Below are 22,917 nucleotides of genomic sequence, written 5' to 3'. Positions count from 1 at the left end.
TACAGTTAGCTTATCGACGAATGTGTCAATTTAGGGGTATGAAAGAACTTGACACGGCAGACATTTTAAGACTATTGGACTATTAAGAATGATTATGGTAAGCCTGACCTTTGGCCTATCTTCTACCCTTGGTACCTCAGAGTTATTGTAGAAAATGGTCATTATTGTTACTTTAATATCATCGATCCAAACGTCAATAATCAAAATACCAATATTAAGACCGCAACCCAGACCAGTAAGTATTAAAGAGTTTTGGCACCTGTGTATGCAGGTAAATAACATAGGAGACAATGGCTGTATTATCCTTTGGTGCTCGTATCAGAACAGCCATAAAAAATATGTCGTGTTATTTGTTATAATTACTACTTAACACTGTGCCAAATGTAACAACTTGACTTTGGCACATGTTTTGTTTAAGTTTCTTGAAGAAAAAATTTCAGATTTTTTTCATATAATTAATGAATTGAAGCAGTTAGTTGGGGACAACATTTGATGATGTCTTTGTTAAATAGAATTTTCAATCAACAAGAAATTGGTTTCATAAATGTTTTCTTTTTTATTTGTTATAATTTTGCAATAAACTACATATAAAAGCTGTTTACTTTAACATATGAAGTGGTATAAAAGCTTTTAAAAAGTACAGGCTAGCAGATAATTTAACTTCACTCTACATGCAGATTTACCTCCAATCTGTGGGTTTATCGAGGTTTGGATGCAGTGGTGATGACAAGCCTCTTTTGCGCAATAATATATGGATGTTTGCTAGAATAAAAACATGAATTAATTCCCCTGAAACATTACCAATATGATAGATATTTTCATATCAATAACCCCTGAATGAATAATGAATGTAAAACATAGAAAATGCAATTGTCATGAATGTAACAAAGACCTATAGTACCTCACTGTAGATGTAACATTCTTCGTACTTGCTTAGAGGCATTGAAGACTCGCCCCAAACCGCGTGCCTCACTCTGAAAAAAAAGTTAACTTTCCGTTGCTTGCAAGTGAAATGTTCTTCTTGTCGCTACAAAATGCAGACAGTAATGAAACGTGATACCGTGTTATCTCTTGTTATCTGGACCTGAGATGTCCATCGCTGCTATGTGCACTGTGTGTTGTGTGTATTGACCGTAGCTGCATGTAACGACTACACTAATGTCTAATTACCGACGGTACAAGCTGTGTTTCTGGGATCGATGGTAGTGTCTGACACTTCTGTTACACCTCCTTCGAAACTAGATCAGATTACCGGCATCAGACGTTTCTTTGTGCGCGAGTTTTCTGGTTGTTTGATATTTAACTTAAAAGTGGTGCACTTTCATTTGTAAAGTCCTCTGGTTGTTGCTCGTTTTCTCCTTGGCGGAAACAATTCTTGTTGCACATGATTCTCACCATCTTTAAGATGGTCACCACTGAAAGAAAGGAACAAAGTTTCATCCTTTAGAATAAGGTAACTAACGGGCAAATGTCACCCCCACCAAGGACGTGAAGCACAAGTTTATAGTCCAAGGAAAAGGAGTGTGATAATGTTTCAATAGCTATCAATCCTGGTTATTCAAAATATTCACCTGTAAAATATGCTAAATCTCTGGTGTGCATAAGAGAATCAAAGATGCCTTTTGTAACCGATTCAATGAAAAGATCACTGTATAAACAAGGTGTATACCAATCAAACGCCATTTGGTGAATAACGCGAAAGTTTTTGTACCCCCCCCCAATCCGTCCAGAACGCCAAGCGATACAGGAATCCCCAATTTGTAGGCATTGACACAACTTTTTCAAACGTTTCCCTCCTGTCCCCCTCTTCATCTCCACATCATCTAAGTATACCCGGATCCACCTACCTACTGCAATGACAAGAACACCGGTGTTTAAAATCACCAGACACGTGACCAGGATATCCGTTGTGAGATGTCCACTGGAAGAGTCAGAGGCAGGAACTGCTGCTAGGAGCATGTTGAAGAAAATGACCCACAGACTTGCCAGCTGTAAGAACAATTTGAATGATATGTTTTTGTGATAAAATCATTAAGTTTTGTTTACTGCTTTTCATCTACATCCGTGTTGTTTCTTTGTTTGTTTGTATACTTTTGTTCTTTTGTTTTCTTTTCTTTTTGTGAATGGAATTATGTTGCATACTCCAATAGGTATGTGGCATGCATCATAAGCCAATCATATTTCCACTTTTTGCGAGAGAGTATTCTCGCGCTCAGCTGTGGGTCTAAGCTCTGGAGGGGGACAGAATTCCACGTCGTTTCGTTAATCGGTACATATGCCACCATGTCGAATTTAAAGAATCCTAAAAGCAGCGTCGAAAAATGAAGTTTAATAACATATCAAATTCATTTTTACGTATATATTGTACTCCAGATCATAATTATTGTCATAATTGGATCTAAATGTAAAGAAAATGACTGCAGTTTACAGAGTTTTTTGTTTGTTTGTTGCTAAGACTACGAGTTGTAGAAAATTATGACGTCAAACAAAAAGTTTGGTACGGAGCCATGAGCCATGGCCACAGAAAACGTTTCTGTAAGTATCATAGAACAGAATATAAGAACTTATATTCTGCTCTATGGTGAGTGTACGTCACGTATAATTCATCGCCGAGTTGACTTTGTTGTGTACGTAATGCATGTCGTATGTCATACGAACCATCAACAGACAGCAGCTATGGCCTACTGCATCAACGATACTATACATACCGTACTATACTTTTCGAGATTCGGTAAGACTACTTGATGTAAACTCTCACTAATATTCCTTATAAGTTATTGAAGTATTTCGCTTTAATATTGGGCGTAGGTTAGAAAAGAAGTGGCTCTGCTGGACGAAAGCAGTTTGCCTAAATCACGATATATTGGCCTTTCGGGGTCTTGAATTTAGGCACAAGTTGTTCGCAATACCGTGCGAGATTTACGAAAGTAACCTAGCCCTAGCGTTACGTAGTAAGGCATAACGTTAACCGTTCATTGCAATGTGACATAGGCTAAGCTACTGTACATCTTGAATCTTTATCATGGCAGTGGTAAACCTGATGTAGACTAGGCCTAATAATATGTTAGGCCTAATAAAATTGAGGTGGCACTGAAGAAGTCATGGAACATTTAAAGTTGGGAAGAGCCTTTCTCTAAAACTTTCCCAGATTATTCATCATCTTTGGAAGGATAATAGTATGTGAAATCAGTCTCACAAGTCACAAGTAAACTTTTGGTAGCAGCTTTCCTTTTCAAACATAATGACGCATTACACGATTAGCCTAATGCGTAATGGATGTTGCATGTTTTGAAAGTTGGATCAATTATTCATGCGCAGCAAGACAATTTCTCTCTCTGAGATAAGAAATTTGTTAAAATAAAGGTAGCCACCTACAAAATTATCCATATATTCTGTCCTGTATACATTGGTTAATTGAGATTTTGCCATCACCACAGGTTAGAGGCTCATTAGAATGTAGCCCAGGCTAGGCCTTAAACAGTCACTGGTCTAATTTTGTATGTAGTATGTAATGTTGGTTCAATATTACCTACTGTGTGTACTGTATCAAACAGTACTCTGCACCTATACACTGTGTACAGACACAATGCAATTTGCACATTGTATACATTTGGATGAGTTTAATTGGACGAAATCTTTTGTACGCAGTTGCCATAATTGACGTATATAGTACTGTAGCACTGTAGTGGAACTCATATGATGATATAATCGATTGGGAGGACGTAGCCTTCTGGTTGTAGTCTGGTCTGAACAAGAACAAGCAGACACATGCCATAGACTAGTTCACTTCCCCCCCCCCCCCCACCCATATCGTGATTTTGTTTTATTCATCGAAAGTATTAAACGAAAGAAGCGAGAACCATTTGACATGTGAAATATTAAAAGTACAGCTAAATTGTATATCAATGGTGAAAGCAAGAGGCATTTCAGAGCAGTTTATTATTTTCAATATATTGTAGTCGAGTCCAATTCTTACGGTGTGATCATAAATATTTTCACGACACTCAGTTTGGCAACTTGATGCAATATACTGTAGTATGACTCACCTGCAAGTAATGTTCGATATTGTCCTCCATCGGCCTGAAAGAAATATGTAAACTCAGGAAGATGACAGCCAATGTCAACGTGATTGTGACAGAGAATGAACTATTCCATCCGAGTATGACGATTACTAAGGTCTGTGACACCTTACGGCCAAGTTCGATGATTTCCCAGTACCAGAAATTAGACTGGTAATTCTCATAAAGAAACCTCAACCACTTTGGTGAATCACCGTTGTCATGTTCATCAAGCTCGCTGCTGCTGGTAGTATTACGACTAGCATATTTCCACAGAAGAAGAAATAGAACTGTCGGAAATGCAATGACATATATTGACAAACAGTACGAAGCGATTTGGAAACGACGATGGGTGGTCGTGTTACAGTTTATTGAGTAATCAGATCGCAGTATGCTAATGTTATGAACACCAAACTCATCAAGAGCAAATGTGTCGCAAGTAGGGCCGTAAAGTGCAAAGATAACGTTACAAGTGGATGGGTAAGTGACAAATAATATAAGAACCAGAAAGGTAAGAATATTATTTTGGTGACGTTGCAAGCGGGAAGTAATGTCGTCAACGTTCGCGGGGGTCCTCTTTTCTGAAACTGTTGCATAAAGTTTTACCGCACCAATAGCCAGAATGGCACAAGCCGTTGAAAAGTATGGAAACAGAGCGCCCAGAGTAAAAGCTGTGTACGGTGTTATCTCAAACGCAGGCCAGAAGCACTTGGGCTTTATCAGTATGCTTGAAATATTAAATTGCAAAATATCCAGCCATGCAGCAATGCTTTTAAAAAACTGTGGCCAAAAGATAACATCTATAGATTCCCAAAATTCTGCCATAATTTGATAAAATCCGAGAACTATTTTGACCAAGGCCAACGTACTGTCTACAAGGGATCGAGACCGTCGTCTCTGATATTGATAAGACTTGAACAGAAGAAAGAGGAAAAGAGCAAGAACGATGAAAATGATTGAAGTTTCCAAAATGAAATATTTAAGATCTGGACAAGGATGACAATGTCCAAATATAGGGAAGAATTCTTCATCACAAATTGTGCACATCCAACCAGTGTACCCTTTTGCACAATTTCCTGTGATTTGATCAACATCGTTAGCGCATCTACCGCTCTTCAAACATTTATGAGCTTTGGGAAGAGATCCATTAAATCTTGTTGCAGTCTCCTCATAAAATTCATTAAATGTCAGAAGGTTTTCCACAAACCGTTTGTATTCTGCAATATCTGTGTAACTCCAGTTCCAGTAGTAGCCATGGCGTATGGTCATGTAATCATCTTTGCACTGTACACCCTCCTGTGGACAAAGCTCACATGCATCAAATCGATCACGCCTGAAATAGTTCTCCAAACAAAAACAAGCTCGAAATCCTGCAAATGCATTCTTATTTGTTCCAGTGGGACAAACTTTACAGCTCAGAGGGTCTTTTCCTGAACCTTCCCATACAAATGTTCCTTCAGTGCAATTTTTACAGTTTATGGACGTTATATCCGAGGAGTATTGGCCAACTTGATCTTGATAGAAGCCACCTGTTAAAACAAATATGTTTCCAGACTTCTAACATTTACAGTTCCATATGGCAATCATTTGTGACAAATAATGTTGTAGTTATATATAGCGAATGTGCTTGCATACAACACTTCTTATCAAATAAAATAATCTTAGTTTGAGATGTACGAGCCATAGGTTGCAAAATTGTCAGTTAGTAAGTTAAGGGTATTAACTGACAAGCATCGATTCTCCAAAATATATACGGAAAAAACATCATTTCATCCTCAAAAACAAGTTATAAGATAGACTGTGGCTTCAATGTTTATAACAAAAATGGTTGCCAGAGCTTTACCAGTGACAATACATACCACGTGGACAAGCCTGGCAAGTATGGGCTCTACTGTATGTGCCAGTTGGACAAGATGTACACTCCTTTAGATTATCCACCTGAGTTCCTATACAATCAAATCCTCTAGCTTCTAACCATCGGGCAGCAACGGTGCTTACGTTCATGACCATCACAGTCGACGGACGCAGACATGTTCTATAGCCAAATGGAACAGAAATTATATATTATTTTGATTTATTTTAATTGATTTATTAAGGGAGACTACGATACTGTTCGTTTACATATGAAACCACAACTGACATTCGAATTTAAAATGCAATGATTGGATGGGTTGCTACTGGGAGGTAACATCAAAGGATTTCTATGCATTATAATATCATCGATAATCTTTGTTATATAGGCTATCATTTATCCATTTATCAGTTCATTATATATGAGTTGAATTACACTCTTCTCGGCGTAGCGGCCATTTTGCTCTATTGTGCATTTAACGCACGTCAAGGTGATGTATACACGAAAACGGTTGAATCGTGCAGAGGAAAGAGATTAGTAACTCTTCGATGTGTAGTTAGACACTGAAATGAATTATGAACAAGGTATGCTAATTCTTGTAGTGTGTAACTGCATTGTGGGGCATCGTGCGCTTTGCACTATGTACACGATGAACACCAAAACAACCCAGTTAATGATATTGCCTTTCATGCGGTAAACTACAGTGCTTATGGCATTCATTGGTTTTGTTATTTGTTCTTGTAATTGGTATAGAGCATTGTCAGCATGAGAAGAGTTACGGGTCCCTCCGGGCCAACTTAAGCAGCAGTATGGCGAGAAGAGTTGCTCCCACCTCCCCCCCCCCCCCCACCCTCCGAGGAAGGTACTACGCCGTTCACTATTTCATAGTAGCATATTTCTTTTACTCAAATCAGCAGCACCAAAATAGAGATAATTGAATAAGCTTACACAGTCAGTTGTTCCCGAATCGTGGGTAGTATAAGCTGTTCACAAGATAGATTCCTGTATATGATTTTAAAATAAATCGTGTTATGGAATTATTCCAATGTTAGTTTTTTTCTTGCAATTACAAAGTGCAATATAAATATGCAATCTTTAAGCAAATCATACGATAAAGTCACGATACACACTTCGATAACATCATACAACGACATTCATTTTATTACTTCATTATGATATATATAGGCCTATTATTTGGTATTCCGATAAAAGTGTTAATTAAGTCATATATGAGTATCGGCTAAAATGAGTTAAAAATCAACAATTTAACATATTTGTGTATGTTGTTTTCATGCGGCGATAACCAACGTACAACATCGCGACGTAAACCACTTACTTTTTACGTTGATTACCGATATATCAATACAGAAGCCCAAAAGTACAACTTCTTGTCTTTTTACGTCCACTTTTTAAGATATGACGTTGTGTGAAGTCGATGTAAAGTAAATATACCAAAGGGCTTGAAACCAGTGGGAAATTAACTTACATGGCACCTCCGTCGATCAATTCATCAAGAAATGCTGACGACATTTCACGGATGGGATTATCTTGCAATAGGCTGAAATAAACGTTGGAACAAGTTTTTTTTCTTCACAATGAAACATGGATTCTGGGCCCATGAAACGTCGTGGTTCTATCTCAATGCAATTTCAAATGAAGTCAGACAGTAGTATATCGAGTTTCTTGGAGGCTAGGCCGGGTGTGGAGGGGAAACGTTTAAATGTGAAGGGATATGCTCTTACTCTCAATGACCAAAATTAAAAGAATGATCCCCAAGCCCACACATACACATGACCTTTCCTTATTTCTTAGTTACGCTGCTGTCCTAGTAGAGCTTCAATTCAGATTCTCGATTCAAGTCGAGAGTTTTTAGATCATAGTGCTTAAAGGCCAGATAGCGTGATTTTGGGTGGGAGGCGTACAATTAATTCACTGCCCATGCGCGGTTATTGGACTACCAAGCTCGGAAAACCGTTGCCGAAAAGTTTCGATAGCCGATATGCGTACGATATTGTACACACTGTTGTGTTTATACGCTGTGTGTACAACTATGGTGCACCCATCTCAGCACCACTAGACCTGTATATGCACTCTCGCATATATCCATTGAAAATTGAATTTTCTGTGCTATTCGAAACACCCTATTGCAATATTTACCATGTATACATGACGCAATACGATGAAGTTGCTCCCTTTTTGTCGAAATATATCGTAGTTTTCATATAGATATGCATATAGGGTATATATGAGTTCTGCTGCATTACAGCTGGGCAATAGTCGAAAACATGCAATGCGTTATTCGCATAAATGGCTATGCATACTGGACAGCTCGTTGACTAAAACAAACAAAGAATGCAGTGATTGTTGATGACAATGGAATCATGGAATAATTGGTTGATAGGATGACACACATTCCTTAGACTTCCCGTAAGTTATAATGTGTACATCAAAAGTATGTTCGGTATGAAACATTTTCTGCACTGATTCGCGTGTGCAAAATATCTATAGCCTACGGCATGTCTCCTACAGACACGCCGCAGCTATAGGCGTTGACGTCTCTGTTCAAACAGTTGGGACTTTCCCCTCATTCTAAATAATAGGTCTGCTGTGACAACACACTTACAAAGTGGTCGCTACTCGAGCTGCTTGGATTTCTCGTGGTTATACCACATACATAAACCCACGTGTGGGAACATTTTCTCATTAAACTTTCGTAAAATACTCCTATGGGCCCTATTTTGATGCAGATTTCCTTAGAAATGGTGAACATGTCACTAAGTTCAATGAAGTATGTACCTTATGGATGTCGGAGTCACGCACAAGCACAATGTCGTAACTTCAGATGTTGGTAGTATAGTTACCCATATATACTTTAATTAACATCCGTATTTCTGTGAGTGGTACAAAACTTTTTCGGTGAGTGAATAACAGTGCCGTTTATTTCGCCTACGATCGCCCGTCTTTAAATTGCTAAAACAATTTATACTCACATTTTGCTGAATGCTGAATTTCCTTTATCATTGCCGAATAATGGTTCCGTCAGGTATTCTATGTCGTTCTGAAAAAGATACCTGAAATATTTGGAAATATCAGGTGCAATCGATACGACGTATATAACCATTTCACAACTGAATCGTCACAACATTTACTTAGGATTATTAAATACATGTTTCAGGAACTTTATATTGTTTATCGGATGGTCGTTGGCTTGTTAGCTAGTTTTTTTTGTTTGTTTTTTACTACCAACGGCAAAGAGTCTATTGTCTACCAAGAGAGCATTATAATGCAGTATATTTGAACACATATTCATTAGTTTAAATAAAGTACAGTGAAGTGACTCTATAGGGGGAAATCACAAACGACTTTTAAGAAAGCCCTAAAGTGTTGGCGAACCTTATGACCAGTTTTATTTTACAAGCTTGCTCAATTACTTTCATAGTGTCCGTGTAACTTAAACGTTGTAATGGCTTAGCGTTATCGTTCACAAATTTCTGCTCATTAAAGTTTCATCATATTTGGACACTTTACGACTGGTTTCGGGCTGTTCCCATTCATGGCCAGCGGTTTGCTCTTCCGACTTTTCGGTTTCATCGTTATTTATATCTATATTTATATAGAACACATGTACTCACAGGGTAGTCAAAGATGTTCCAGCCAGTATAGATCCCGGTAGAGTTTTCAAGTTGTTATTGTGGAGAAATCTGTTTTAATTATTGTGTTAGGAAGTATAAATGTGCAATTTTAGATGGTAGAAACGTAAACCTATACTTCAAATTCTTATTTCTTATTCGAAAGGATTAAATGTTTAATGATAGTCTGTCGTCTATTGGAGAACACAATATTTACATAAAACTGAATTTTCATGATTATTACATTTACGTATTTACAAAAAATATGATAACAATCACGTCGCTCATGGGCTGATAAAGAGACATACATTCTATTTACATTCGGCAATTTGTAAATTACGAACATTTTTACACATCATCCTTTCAAACCGTATATCTCGTGTTTGATAACATCTTTTACAACATGTCTCTGTTGAACTTAACGCTGGACTAATTCATCTCGTCCAGAGTGATGGCATTGGTTTATAAGAGTGTAGTGTGATTTATTTAGCAACGTTATACCAAGCAGCGATCCAACTGCTTATGAACATTCATTCCAAATTTTATAACATATATAATGCATTCTTATTTTGGATGAACTTAACGCTGGTCAGTCATTTTATCCCGCCCAATAGGTCGAACTGAAAGTAGATAATTAGAATTAAAAAGGGTTCGTTCTGTTTGAAATATTTGACCACAGAAATGGTTAATATATGAACTGATCCAGGGCAAATATATATTTAGAATATCCATCAGCGTCACCAACATAAAATAATATGAAATTTGAATAAGCAAACCCCTACCGACCTACTCAAACATTGCAACAGAAATGCGGAAGTATGAGAAACAGCCGTTTTACCAATGTGTCCCTTCATAATCCCAACAGGAAGTTTAATATCACCATAGTTTTAATTTCCTTTCATTCGTGTACAATCAAACCGATGACAGAGATAGTTCTAGAATCCACTAGAACTATCACATGTAGGGGTACATACCACAAGGATGTAGCATATTAGTATACATAGCCTATAGTGACTAGCACTTAAAAGTTTCACAATATCATTACTGATAACCCCAATTGTTAGCTGCCATTTTATAACAAACAATTTTTAATTTATAGTCCAATTTTGGTCCTATTGAAAGGGACTTAAAATCATAATACTTTGCGTCAATAAGAGTATCAGCTCATTTCAACAACCTTTACGTGTATATCTTTCACGCTGGTAAAGTTACAAAATTTGTAACATGAAGACGGAAAAAACCGCCCTATCACAAATTCGATCTAGACCTAAAGTCTACCTAAAAAAAACATAATTCTGTATAACGAGCCTATTTACGTTGATAACGTTGGTATAAGTGTTTTCATATTATTTCGAATTTATTATGCTGATATTAGCGATGAAGTTAGCAATATGGTCATTTAGACACCGAGGCCATGCTGCAATGTCAGCTATGGTTTACTTTGCCAAGGCGACAGGATCTTTGACACTTCCTCCGTTCTCTCTTACGAATAAAAAAATAATTTCCTGAACTCACAGATTTTGAAGATAATGAAGATTGTCGAACAGTCCTCTCGGCAGAGTTTTAAGCTTATTACCACATAGAGAGAGTGTTGTCATAAAGTGACCTTTCGGATTAATCGTGAACTGTTTAGCAGGAATTTCCTCCAATTCGTTGTCCCCAATGTCTCTGAAATGTTGAAACACAAATCAATTTTATTTCTGCATTCAGGAATAGTTACCCTAAGTCAAGACCCTATTACCCTACACACAGTCGCTCCCCTGATGTGAAACCTCAACACAGTTCCCCATCTTTCCCACTAGAGAATAGCATCGGGATAAAATTATGTGACTGTGTACAACATGGGAACAATTTTGTCTACTTTTAAAGGGAGTGAAGACTCGCGCAAAAAGAAACGTCCGATGCCGATAATCTGACCTAGTTTCGCATGAAGTGTAACAGAAGTGTTAGACACCACCATCGATCCCAGAAAATACACACACAGCTTGCTGCCTTCGGTAATTAGACACTAGTGTACAGTCAATACATGTAGCTACGGTCAATACCCACACCACAGTGTACATAACAGCGATGGACATCCCGGGTCCAGTTGAAAGATAACAAGGTATCACGTTTCATTACTGTCTGCGACAAGGAAAAATTTCAATTGCAAGCAACGGAAAGTTAACTTTTTTTTCAGAGGGCGGCACGCGGTTTGGGCGAGTCTTTAATGCCTTTAAGGTTAATGATCCTATATACGCTATCATCTGTGCTAATACAAAAACAATACCAATCACGCTAGCTATATCCATAAAGGCTATGCATTAGATAAGTTGAAGACTCCATGTTCATGTCGAAAGTTTGCCATACCTTTGTAGCCAAGCATTATTGCTTTTCTCCAGTAAGTTTCGTTGCTTTATTATTTTCTAGTTAAAGGCATATCTCGTCATGAAACTTACAAAATCATATTAATTGAAGTGGCTTCAAACAGACGTTCTGGTATCGTCTTCAGCTTCATAGATGACAGATGTCTGTGAAACAGAACACACGACAGATCTTATATAGAAACAATTTCGTCAATTATGGAAAGAAAACCCAGATGACTCACCGGAAGAGATCGGTAAATTTAAGAAATTGGTTGTGGTTAATGTCAATTGATATAAGTGAGTGATTAACATATAACTGATACGACATGATATTTACAGTAGCGCTGACTTTATGAAGATGATAGGAATGATGAGAATGGAGGATGATGAGCATGGATGATGGGAAATCAAATTTAGTGACACTAAGCATTTAAAGTGAATCTTTATGGTAACAATTGATGTCAATCTGTAGTGTTTATTAATACCGTAAACAACAGTCATACAATCTCGTTTTACTCTTGTTATTGGAGTGATTGTCGGTTAACTCACTAAATTAAAAAGAATATAGCTTAACAATGTATGAAGAAACAGCAATATATCTTACAGCCTTTCCATTTCTTGAATTGTGTCAAAGAAACCTTCGGGAATCCCAAACAAAGTGGTAATTTTTAAGACTCTGTGAACGAATGAAAATGAATTACGGCTCATTTTCGCAACAAGAAAATCGGTATCGTGTAATCAATGAGGACATTGGAGAGTAAAAGGTGTGCGTGCATCCAGTACTTTCATTAAAGTTTCCTGGTTGTTTGACTATATTTTAGGTTCTGTGTATTTCTTCAACTGTAGGATAAGTTTGTAAGCTTTAACACTGCACATGTTTCTGTGTGCATGAAATGTCTTTGTTTAAATTTATATATCTGTTCTTTTCAATTCGTAGCATATATACTATAGTACATGATATAGCACATGTTATAGCTCAGAGTGGAAAATGAGAGTTCGTGACCCTCCCTTGAGTTCATATATTTTAATCTTGTTACACTTGAATGTAATAGGCACTTGAACATGACAGAAATGATGGGTAGATATCAATTACTGTAGTCAAATGAGTATACCCTCAATTTACGCGTTTACCCCAAATTTAACACATTTTTGATATTATAACGTTTTGTTATATCAATACAAGTGGAGTTTCTTAAAAGGTATATAATGGCCGGGAAGCCTGATAATCGTGATATTTGTCAGAGAACATATTCCTGTGAGCGTATCAAGGCCAAGCTAAGAGGGAGATCTGCTTGAGCCTGACCAATGTGCCGCACTGACGTAACGTCTCGACGTAAGTCAGTGCTATAGATTCGAATTTTCTGGCAGAAGGGGCCAACATTTCAAGCAGGGCGATACAAAGGCATAAAAATGATGTGACCGGAAGGAATGGATTCCATTTTCAGTAAAAAATTCCTATTCAATGTTCTCTTGCCCAAACGTTTTGTTCCGTTCTTACTTTCACGGCCATTATATGGTTGTATATACATGTAATAAATCACCGATCAAAATGAAGCTGTCGGATGTCGTGTTTACTTACAATTTATGCAATCTTGTACAATCGTGTAGAAGTCTTGGAGGAAGTCGCTTCAAAACGGAGTTACTTATCAGCTCCCTATGTGAAAAACATAATAGCAGGTTGACATATAATTTAATTGACTTACTTCGTCTTACCTTATGCACTTTCAGGTGATATTCTGCCTAAAGTTGATAGTCTGCCAAAACGTTTGCCAAGAAAAACTTTTTTTTCCAAACTTAATATGACAAATTTTGAAAAACATTTACGCCATATAGGTAAATATAAGATCTATCAATGTACCGAGATACATAGTGGAAATATGCCAAATAATGGAAAATATGTCAGAGATGTGCGGCTTGCGCATTGAGGGTGATAATGAAGGCGCTTTATTCGTTGCCAATAGAATTTATGTGAATATGATAGAGTGTTCAAATACTTAGCTTTATCAAAACTTGTATTTACTAACCTTGACATTTTGTTTTGATGTGACAAAAATAATAGGTCAAACCAGCGTACCACTACAGACAAGCCGTTTTTATTTTGCTATCGTAACCCCTGCACTGTATAAGGTAGAATACGCACATTAAAAGCCCCTGACTTACACACTAGATCACAAAAGTAATGTGGCCTTTAAGTCTAGATAGAAGTCCTCACTAGCTTAACGCTACCCATCACTGAAAGCTGACAAGTTGGCCTTTCATGGTACCATCAATTTTCCGTATCATGACCATGTAGATTGTTTGCTATCCGAGCCTGAAGTTTCGTCACTTGTAAACAAACCTCTTCACTCAGTAGTAACCGTTTTCGTACGCTGCTTCTGTGCGGCCTAAAGGGGTCTAAAATTGCCTCAATTGACCCAATTTTTGCACCACATTCATGCTCTTTAACATACAAGCCACAAAAAGCAAATCCTGATTGATAACAAATCAAAAAAGATGTTCTCCTACTGCAATTTGGCACTTATATTGAGATAGGAGAACATTCTAGCGGATTGATATATACGTTATTATAGGAGTATGCCCCCTAAGAGTCCGGGTTAAATAGTGGACTTGGTGTTAGCGTGGACGTCCATAATGGAATACTTGTCAGTAAGTAAATTCATACTATTTGGACACATGAAGAAATCTTCTCACCTTGTGTACATTTTCGGGTAAACAATGTTTGAGGTGGACGAGTACCTGGTGAATTTCTGGGTGTAATTAAGCTAACGTGTTTACGAAATAACGGAGGCTTTTAAAACCATGTTATAAAATCAGGAATTGCATGGTATTTGACTTGGTCTGCTAATAGAGGGTTCTAGACGTAACATAGACATGTAACATAACATGGCATCAATATTCCGACGATAACGTTAAGTAATTTACTTGTGCAGGTGTCACATTCTGTTACCAATCTGCTTTAATTTTATGAGATATACTAACAACCGTTCAAGGGTAGAACACACTCTTGATATTGATTCCTCAGAAAAGAGCAAGGGCTCTTTATTATATCTTATATATCTGTCGGAAGCGAGAAGGTCAAAATTATTATTTGAAGTTGATACTGAAGTAGAGCGCCAAATATATATATATATATATATATATATATATATATATATATATATATATATATATATATATATATATATATATATATATATATATATAAATATATATATATATATGTATATATATATATGTATATATATATATATATATTTATATATATATATATATGTATATATATATATATATATTTATATATATATATATATATATATATATATATATATACATATATATACAAATATATATATATATATATATATATATATAGTTCATAGCCTAGTGTCCATAGCCTAAGTATAGCGCCAAATATATATATTTATTTATAAATTAAATTCTAGTTTCAGAAAATTATCATATCAATTTGCATATTTTTACACTGCTTTTACGGGTGTCATAAAATATGTATATATATTTATTTATAAATATATATATATATTTTATTTATAAATATATATATATATATATTATGACACCCGTAAAAGCAGTGTAAAAATATGCAAATTGATATGATAATTTTCTGAAACTAGTAGAATTCTTTTCATTCGGGAAAACGTTAAGTTTATGTGCAAAAATAAAAAAAAAGGTAATAAAAGTATTCTATTGAGTAGCACATGTACGTACAACGTATATAACGAGTCAAGCCCGGCAAAACTGTAGTTCCACAGGCGTGAAAAGTAATTGCTGTCTAAATTCCTGTAGAAGTAGAAAAAAAAGGGTAAGAAAATATAGCAATTCGACAAATTATATTTAGTATGATCTTTTATAATAATTCAATCTGCATCATGAATCTGCTTTAACTTTATTAGGACATATCAATGATTTTAACTCTGCACGTCCTCCAAATTGTTTCACTGGCTTCTCGAGCATTAATATTGTCATACTCCCTCTATTTATTTTTAACTAAATAACTGACTCCCCATATGCTATTCATTTTCAAGAAACATTGGTTAGCTGTAAAAGTAGAGTGGGAAGGTAACTTACAATTCTGCTAGGTTGGAACATCTTTGAAAGACATGTTCTGGTATGTTTTTTAGTTCATTTCCACACAGAGTTCTAAGGAGACAAAACACATACAATGTCAAATAATAATGGATTTCTTTGTAAAATAGGAATAGTCTAACCTTATTGCTTAAACTATGGCGCTACATTACCCTTTTTGTTTTACAATATCTTATATATGCACATTTCACACACAAATATTTATTAAACAGAACGGATCATTGGAGTTTGTGTCCATTTATTCTGTATTTAATACGCTTGTAGGTATTTGTTTCAAAAATACTTCGTCTTACTCCAAAAAAGAAAATACAACATATCCAAAGCAATATTTTATTTTGCTGATCAATTATTATGAAACAACAGAATGAAACACGTTACATAATATTTACAACATGTGGGCAGAGCACGTGCATGGGCAGAATCACATAGTTGGTTCTATTAAATATAAGTTATATATATGTTTAGGTGTACACTGTTGACTTACACAGTTTTTAGATTATCGCAGTGAATAAAGAAATTGTTTAGTTCTGGTAGTTGATTCTGTTCCATATCACTGCAATGAAAAAAAATAATAATAATTAAAAAACACAAACACACATGGCTTAATCAAATGTTTATCAACTCTTACATTATGTTTTATTGCCTTTCTATATATGTAGAGTGTCCGAAGTGTGACATCATGACATTCGTAATAATGAATTCGGCGGATTCAAGTACCGCCAATTTGACGAATTTGTTAAATATTTCTAGTGTGAATGTTGTTTGTCCAATAACAAAAGATTCAAAGACGGCTACTTTCTTGAAAAAAATAATGGACTTTTGTTTCACTGTACTATTTTAATATATAATGTAAGACCAACTCATAGTAGCTGGCCAAATTTGAGATTGTATACATTATAAAATAACTGTAATCTACAATATTCATCTACTACTCTATTGAAAAGTTAATTGTACTGCAAAAATTTTCTCCTCACAAATTTTCTAGACTCGGAGGGAGGTGGAATGATCTTCGAATCTGATTATAGTCGAGTATTCTGTGAACAAAAAGGTGAAGAACAACAGATTCTTATAAAGTGATATATTAATATCAATATTTTTTATTCAATTGATGTATCATGCATAGAAGGAAACTTAACAGTATTTTTCTTAAATATTAAATTAATCTATACAAATTAAAGAATTTGATTTGTAATTCGTGATACATGGAGTGTAAGCTAGTGGCTGCATTGCACATTGCTACACAAGCTATGTGTGGCCAGAAACTGTATCATTCATGCTGCTGGAAACTAAATATAAGAAAGAAAGAACTTACAATTTTCTCAGTTTGGTAAATCGTTCGAAAAAGTTGATGGGTATACATTCAATTGCATTCGATGAAAGGTCTCTGCGCGGAAAGGAAAATGCATCAACTCGTGAGTAAAAGAACAAAGACGCCATTTAAGCCACTTTAAATGAGTGAAGTAAGACATAGATTAACGTTCACTTCTGCCAGATTAATTCTGCTTGAGCCTGTGAGAGTTTTAGCAGGATTTTGAAGTTTCTACATATCATTCAGTGATCGTGTACTTCTTGACAAAAACTGCGTTCAGCAATTGTTATCAGAACAAACAAACTTCCCTAGAAATAGAAAGTTAGGATGCATACAAACGTCACTAGAAATAGTTAGACTGCCTACAAACGTCGCTAGAAATAGTTAGTTAGGCAGCCCACAAGCTTCACTATAGAAATAGTTAGTTAGGCTGCCTACAAACGTCTCTAGAAATAGTTAGTTAGGCTGCCTACAAACTTCAATATAAATAGTTAGGCTGCCTATAAACGTCACCATAGAAATAGTTGGCTGCCTACAAACGTCACTAGAAATAGTTAGTTAGGCTGCCTACAAGCTTCACTATAGAAATAGTTAGTTAGGCTGCCTACAAACGTCACTAGAAATAGTTAGTTTGGCTGCCTACAAACTTCACTATAGAAATAGAGAGTTAGGCTGCCTACAAACGTCACTAGAAATAGTTAGGCTGCCTACAAATGTCACTATAGAAATAGACGGTGCGGCTGCCTACAAAAGTCCAATATCGATCACTCAATAATCAACGACGAAAGTTCCAGTTGATTGTTTGTTGAGTTTTCCTCTTCTTCTCCTCTCGATTGATATAACGTAACTCAAGCTATTTAAACAGTTTAATTAATCGTAGCATAAGTTGAATCAAATACGTATAAATTGAAATGCTGGCAATGAAGGCAATTATTATGAGACAATTCTTATTCAAGCGCTCATCGGGATTTGAACAACGCCCCCGTGGCTGACTTAGGTAAAGCTGTGGCGGACACAATTATGATATATTTTATTCGACGTGTTCCTTGGCGAAATCATAGTACACCTCCAAAAATCACAAGTGAAGCCAACGTACAACAATGGGCGAACGAACTGGTCGAACGAACTGGTCACAGACTACATTGCTCACACTTACAAGGACATTAAGTCCGATGACAGGTTTCTTGGCAAGGCAGCCAAACCTTTACCACTGCAATCAGCTATCCTGCCATAAGAGCAATCACAGACACCTGTTGGTCCACAAACTGGAATGTCTGTCGAGATATCGATTCACATGGTAAATAAAACAAAACTATTAGCAAACTGTTTATCTACGAAGAGCCTGTGTAAAAGTATGAGAGGGCCTGACGTTTCGATCCTGCTAGGATCGAAACGTCAGGCCCTCTCTTACTCTTACTTTTACACATGAATATAGTTAGGACATATACTTGAGAACATGTCGAAGAATATACATACAGACTTGTGTTGTAGCACGAGAACAACAATAGGACTATACGAGCAAATGCACTACTTCCCTTGTTCTAAGCGCGAGTACGATTACTATACTATACTATACTATACTATACTGTACTGTACTGTACTGTACTATACTATACTATACTATACTATACTGTACTATACTATACTGTATTGCTCTATATAGGCTATATTGTACTATACTGTACAATGCTATACTGTATTATATTGTACTGTACTATACTGGTTCAAGAGGAAATCAGAGGTAAGAAAAGAAGACAAAGTGTGATGCGGAAAACACCCACATTGAAAAAAGTACAATTAATCAACATTGTACAATTAAGAAGGAACTACCAACCCAATAGACCATAAAGTAGGCAATACTGACTTTTATAGAACACGTTTTCCATATCAGGAAGTCCGTGAGGGAAATTCCAGTATGTGAGATCAACATCATATACTTTAATGATTGTAAGTAATATTTACATTTGACACAGCTACATTAGTCACGTTAAATCTCACACTGATTAAGTGTTTTTATAAGCTCCGTTGCTATCAAGCTATATAGTACATATGCTTTCGGAATAAGTTTTATCTTATTAAAGAAACCTTTTTTATGTCAGTCATGGAAATGTTCTACCATTTGTACGTGGAGAGGTGATATAGAGCTTTCATTTGCAAAACTACACAGAGTACCATTATGATGCGAATCAGAAGTGGATCAGATATATGGATACCCATCAGGATTTTATGAGTAGCCTATTCATTCCCCGCCACAACATGAAAACTCACACTGAGGGCAAAGTATGATATATCGGTATACACGATACCGTAATAACAAAACAGTTTATTGATAAAATAAGATGATACAGTGTTGGTATTATCTGCAAAATTGTCAAGTTTTATGCTGTATGACAAGCTTTAAGTCAGGAAACATTTCCAAAACCTAAATTGCAATATAATATATCAACATTTAAGGGTAATATCTTAAGACTTGTTCCTTGTTTTCAATGTTAAAAAAATATTCAAATTATTCCACCCATACAGTATGACCATTGCATATGACAATCGTAAACACTGAAACACAGTCGACTTGCCAAACAGACCTGTTTTAAACATGAAATCTTAAGAATTAATAGAATTACAAAAGCTATCTGGCAAGTTTTGAGAAATGAACAATCTATGCGAAATACGTCACATTCTTCGGCTACATTTATCTTAACAGGTACATCAATTCTTAATGATATCGCAAAATAATACTTTTCACTTTTGCGACAAGCCAGCATTCCCAAGAAAAAACAACTATGGAAACGTTAAAGCAACATGTATTGTGAAATATCTCAATGGATTTCATTTAATATTCCTAAATTATCACAAGAATATCATTAACGATCTACCCCATCTTGATATTTCAAAAGATACAGTACTGATGAAATCAACGCTTTTAACATGTTGAAAAGGTGCGCAACTTTAGACGTTTTCCCATCAAGGTGTAAGGTAGCCAAAATGATACCTATATCTAAAAGAATGGGTCCAAACTAGACGTGGAATTTGTAGACCAATATATGTGCTACCCGTGGTTTCAAAAATCTTGAAGAAAAACATATACATGGATCTCTTTACTACTATAGGTTGAAAACTTAAATTAATAAGAGTTATATCACTGTCTGGATTCATGGCAAAGCATTCACGTGAGAAGTAATATTGAAAATTGACAGACGGTTGCATGTTAACAGATGACATAGATATGACAATTTACAACTAGATTACCCGATACCGTTCCACAATAAATAGTGGTTGAGCCACAGGTTTTAAAAATCAGAGAATGCTGTATCAAATACACCTTACCTGAGAGCGGGCAGTCATCCTGGATAGCAGTTACTCGATTAACTGCCTGCATGGAACCTAAAATAACAAAGTAACACAAAATGAGCATCGTTTCCACTAGTACTAAACCACCAGTTCGTGTGCACGGAGTGAATTGCATTCTGACAAAACACGGTTCTATACGGTTGTTATTTTAATGGTTCCTTCCAAATGTGGAAATCGTGGTAATCATCACATAACGAAAGAGGAACTAACTTATAAAGGCTTTGACACCACTGCTGCTTCACCATTGTTGTATGGTGGTGCACTGTCGGGTTAAATTCAACATTTACACTACGTCCTGGTAGATAAAGCTATAATAATCAGTAGTTAAGCTGAGCGACCACGAAGTTGCTTAAAGCAACCACAAGTTACGGGGTATTATTCCTAATACTGTCATCTTTACTGATTGCAGTTTATTTCCAGTTTATAAAATGTCAACACTCGCAAACTTATTTGGCTACAAGCATTTGAAAACCCGACATTAAAAAGTTATTTTAGCCTGTATCTTTGCCGAGTATTTAGTTATTGACATTTTGTGAGGTGACAAGTTCAGGTGTCATGCACCATATTAAGAATTTAAATAGGGCTTGATCTGTATGACGCCAAATGAATGTGGCAGTCTTTCATTGTTGTTCTGTGTTGATTCAGTTAACCACGGCTTGAATTGAAAGACATATTTGAACTTGAACTAGTGTGATTAAGCAAGTAAGTTAAACTCAAAAGAAAATCCATGTTTGCTTATTCATCGTACTTAGGAGTGATCCAAGCCTATATATGGGGGGGGGTGTGGTATTTCAATTCCTCTCACCTTTTTACTTCCTGTTTCTACACCTTTGCACTCTGTTGAACTTTTTTGCAGCTTTAAAGTACCATGAAGATATTAAGAATTTCTTTACACTAAAACAATTGTCTGAAAAATATTGAATTAATAACTTAGGCTATAACAGCTCGTTATATCAACAATATTCTGCAAAATATTTAAACTGTTGACATCTTTCCACGTTGGCAAATTCAACAATTTTTGAAGGAAAGTAAGAGGTTCAAATGACACTATATGAACGGTTTATCTCGCCATTTCAACAATTTTATGCAAAATGTTGTGTTGTTGATTTCTTTATAATCTTGCGATAAAACAATATTTTGAAAACAGATGAAATAGCCACTTGTTACATCTCGTCACGTTAAACCATTTCGGCAATATTAAGGTTAGATATTTTAATCCTGATGGCACTGTTAAAACTGCCATATTTATGTGTTAATTGAAAATGAAATGAACGTTTTCATTTAAGAGACAAATTTAAAGTAAGCCACAGCATTAGAACATTAACTGCATTTCCACCCACAGTCAAGTCCATTTCTTGCATTCATTTCATTTATCTGGGGTTTTTGGGGGCCACAGCAATATGCAATATACATATAGAGTTGATTAGGGAAACATTGGGCCTTAGCAAAACAGAACACACTTTAATGCAGGAAAGGAAGAAAGAAATAATGTCTGGACCTCTGTATTCACACTGAACATAAGAAATTAGTAACATACACTGAGATGGTGAATAACCAATACCAAAACTTGTCGATATCAGTTAATTAATAATATTTATAACACAACTTCTCTTCTCAAACTTTTTTATTTTCAAATTCTCACTATCGTAAAAGAAATTCCGTACTTTTACTAAATTTGACAATTTAGGTAATTCATCCAACTTTGCTGTAATTAAATGATCCATACACATTCCGTGGAACCTTCTATCATATGGCACTTGTAAGTTTTCTTTTGGCTGTGACGTTGAGCTAAGAATGGGAGAAATTTTGCCCAATACTTGTCAAGCCTACACGCCTGCTCTTCGCATCTTCCAGTTCATCCAAAGATATTTTGGTAAATGCATTAACACACTCCACAACTTCCTGATATTTATATTAAATGTTTTACTTCATATTCAGTGCACCTAAGCATTACTGCGATATTTGCTATGAAAGTCTCTCCGTAGCATCTTTATAGGCACTTTTCCACATATTCTCATAAATATCCATATTCTCATAAAAGAAAAAGTGTACTTTACACCTTTATAACGACAATTTACAAGATGGCGGCAGTTTAGTCACATAGTGCTTGTTTCTATATATCTCGAAAACATCCGTTTATAACCTAAGACTTCATCTTATCCCGTTTAAGTGCATGAGATGAGTTTCGCAATTTTCAGATTTCTACCTGCAGCGTCACGAATGCAACAAAACTAACACTTGCACATCTAACTCAGACGAGAACTCAGGTAAG

General features: G+C 35.8%; 1 protein-coding gene across 2 annotated transcripts in view; it reads right to left on the bottom strand.

Annotated features, from left to right (window-relative positions):
- Nucleotides 1–81: 81 nt before the first annotated feature.
- Nucleotides 82–22,917, bottom strand: part of LOC139974473 (cysteine repeat modular protein A-like) — a 78,108-nt gene continuing 55,272 nt past the window's right edge. Inside the window, exons 1-19 of one of the 2 annotated variants that reach the window (XM_071981664.1) lie at nt 20,622–20,982; nt 18,454–18,571; nt 17,301–17,372; nt 16,963–17,022; nt 16,473–16,541; nt 15,971–16,042; nt 15,611–15,682; nt 13,464–13,538; nt 12,489–12,560; nt 11,978–12,049; nt 11,055–11,207; nt 9,543–9,611; nt 8,901–8,981; nt 7,397–7,468; nt 6,859–6,912; nt 5,918–6,093; nt 4,047–5,587; nt 1,848–1,989; nt 82–1,415 (exon numbers count right to left, since the gene is read on the bottom strand). In XM_071981664.1, coding sequence (XP_071837765.1) covers nt 1,300–1,415; nt 1,848–1,989; nt 4,047–5,587; nt 5,918–6,093; nt 6,859–6,912; nt 7,397–7,468; nt 8,901–8,981; nt 9,543–9,611; nt 11,055–11,207; nt 11,978–12,049; nt 12,489–12,560; nt 13,464–13,538; nt 15,611–15,682; nt 15,971–16,042; nt 16,473–16,541; nt 16,963–17,022; nt 17,301–17,372; nt 18,454–18,571; nt 20,622–20,760 — 3,225 coding nt within the window. In that variant the 5' untranslated portion in view covers nt 20,761–20,982 and the 3' untranslated portion in view covers nt 82–1,299. Of the gene's footprint in view, nt 1,416–1,847; nt 1,990–4,046; nt 5,588–5,917; nt 6,094–6,858; nt 6,913–7,396; nt 7,469–8,900; nt 8,982–9,542; nt 9,612–11,054; nt 11,208–11,977; nt 12,050–12,488; nt 12,561–13,463; nt 13,539–15,610; nt 15,683–15,970; nt 16,043–16,472; nt 16,542–16,962; nt 17,023–17,300; nt 17,373–18,453; nt 18,572–20,621; nt 20,983–22,917 lie in introns of those variants that run through there. The other variant, XM_071981655.1, reaches the window with a different exon arrangement.

The sequence above is a fragment of the Apostichopus japonicus genome, chromosome 2 (genome assembly GCF_037975245.1).
Source record: "Apostichopus japonicus isolate 1M-3 chromosome 2, ASM3797524v1, whole genome shotgun sequence".
Taxonomy (NCBI): Eukaryota; Metazoa; Echinodermata; class Holothuroidea; order Aspidochirotida; family Stichopodidae; genus Apostichopus; species Apostichopus japonicus.
This window is presented reverse-complemented; position numbering and strand designations above follow the sequence as displayed.